At 36.0% G+C, this 2,345-nt stretch overlaps 1 protein-coding gene across 1 annotated transcript in view; it reads right to left on the bottom strand.

Moving 5' to 3' along the window:
- Nucleotides 1-1,390, bottom strand: part of LOC106882740 (leucine-rich repeat and immunoglobulin-like domain-containing nogo receptor-interacting protein 1) — a 20,600-nt gene extending 19,210 nt beyond the window's left edge. The window contains exons 1-2 of the mRNA XM_052970979.1: nt 1,286-1,390; nt 139-511 (exon numbers count right to left, since the gene is read on the bottom strand). Of these exons, the coding sequence (XP_052826939.1) occupies nt 139-365 (227 nt within the window). The 5' untranslated portion in view covers nt 366-511; nt 1,286-1,390. The remainder of the gene's footprint in view (nt 1-138; nt 512-1,285) is intronic.
- Between the last annotated feature and the right edge of the window lie 955 nt (nt 1,391-2,345).

The raw sequence follows: 2,345 nt of genomic DNA on the forward strand, positions 1-2,345 counted from the left end.
ATATATATATATATATATATATATCGAGAGAGAGAGAGAGAGAGAGAGAGAGAGAGAGAGAGAGAGAGAGATAAAGAAAGAGAGAAAATGGAACTGACTACAGTCAGAGATTGTATGCAAACGTAGCTTTATACTCACAAATGCGTCACTGTTCCAGGGATACCTTTCGGTACTGACGTCAAATTCGTATCTTCGCAGTTGATATCTTTATGATTGTATCTACATTTGCAGAAAGATTCACAGAGTGGATATATCGCTGAAGATATTGAATCCATTAAAACCGTATGTATCAAAAATATCAAACATAGTTTAAATATAGTTTCTTTCGATTCGAAATGACATGGTAACAGGTTTAGACAGACCATATTTGCAGAATATCTTAACTTCGTGCATAGAACTGAAGTTTGAAGAATGAATATTCACACAGGAATTATATTAACGTCTCCTCCTTTCTTTTCACACACTCCCAAGTCGCTGGTGTACATGTGATCATACTTCCGATGAAATTAATCTGTGAAAATAAAAATAATAAAAAATAAATATATAATTATTGGAAACTTAAATTTTTTTGCTTCTTTATTTTGAGTGTATGAATTTTAATAATTTGGTAGACGGAAACTGGAAGAAGCCCGTCGTATATATGTATATTAACCTCATGAAGGAGTGGTTTCATCCAAGGAAATACTGGTTCAGTACCTAGCATTTTTGGAGAATGAATTTCCTTAAAATAATAGGCATATATAAAAACATATAGTTTATATTCATTTAAAAGAAAATGGAGATTGGAAGTTAATATTTGTTTGTTATTAACAGCAAATTGGTCATCTTCACGTACAGCCGATGCTGTATGTATGTATGTGATGTATGTGTGTGTGTGTTTGTGTGTCTGTGTTTGTCCCCCTAGTATTGCTTGACTACCGATGCTGGTGTGTTTATGTCCCCGTAACCAAGCGGTTCGGCAAAATAGACCGATTCAATAAGTACTAGGCTTACAAGGAATAAATCCCGGGGTCGATTTGCTCGACTAAAGGCGGTGCTCCAGCATGGCCACATTCAAATGACTGAAACAAGTAAAAGAGTAAAAGAGTATAAACACATACATATATGTAAACAAAAATACTCTGTTGTTGATGTTGAAATTCCAATGAAAGAACCTTGAATCTAGGTTAGAAACCGGCTCTTTCTCTATTGGCAAGAAATCTTCAAATAAAACTGAACAATGTCATACATACATGCATACATGCATACATGCAAATATATACGCACTATAGTAGAAAACACCTACCAAAGATGCCACGTAGTGGGACTGAACCTAGAACCATGTGGTTGGAAAGCAAGCTTCTTACCACATAGCCACAGCTGCGCCTATGCATACAGTTGATGGATGCAATGTGTATTTGGACGTTTATTGGGTGGAAAACAGCGAAAAAACCCCACAAAAATGCAAACAGGAAACAAAGCGTTTGGGAGAAAAAATGAGCTTTGTCCCAGCCTATGCATTGTGTCCTTATTACATAAATTTGTAGTAAAATCATATATACCATTAGTGACTAATGCATTGCAAATTCAGGAAAACTTGATTTTACAATAGAAGATAAAAGAAAAAGAGTTTCATTGTTTGTGATTTTTAATTTGTTTACTGTTAATCAGATGGAGGAGATCTGTGCAAATGTATTTCGCTGACTTTCTAAGATATATAAAATTGTTACAGTAGTTATTATGTTGGTTTGAGCCACTGTCAATCGATGAGTGCAGAAAATACGATGTAGCGAAGGAAAATCCAGAAGAAATGAGAGAATAAAGTGATTAAATGAGAGAACAAAGTGAATGAAGTTTGTGAGGAACCCATTGACCGAATTTGCTGAGCTTTGCGATGTCACACAGATATCGATGAATGGTTGAATTACCAAATCCAAGCTTCTCTACTGGTTCTTTAACAGTTACGACGGAATTTTGCTCCACTAGGGTTTGCAGTATGTCCTCGTCGAGCTCTACAGATCTTCCAGGACGAGGCTCGTGTTCTACGTTGTAGTTACTGGCTCAGAATTTCTGGAATTACCGTTGACACTGGCTTATGCTTATTGTCCAATCCCCATATACTGCATTGATATTCCTCGCACTTTCCGTTGCGTTGTTGCCTTTATTGAACTCATGAAAGAAAATGTGCCGAATATGCTCCTTTGTCACTTCCACTATAGCTTTGGAAAAATGGTTGTTAAAAAAATCGAACTACACTCTTCAAAACTTGCACTAAGAATAAGGACAAGGTAAAATTACTACCTGCTTTTATAGCAAGTTGATGCAGATAGTTTATCCTGTCCCCCTCTGACTTTTAGTTCATGCAA

Source organism: Octopus bimaculoides, chromosome 10, assembly GCF_001194135.2.
Source record: "Octopus bimaculoides isolate UCB-OBI-ISO-001 chromosome 10, ASM119413v2, whole genome shotgun sequence".
In the NCBI taxonomy this organism is placed as follows: Eukaryota; Metazoa; Mollusca; class Cephalopoda; order Octopoda; family Octopodidae; genus Octopus; species Octopus bimaculoides.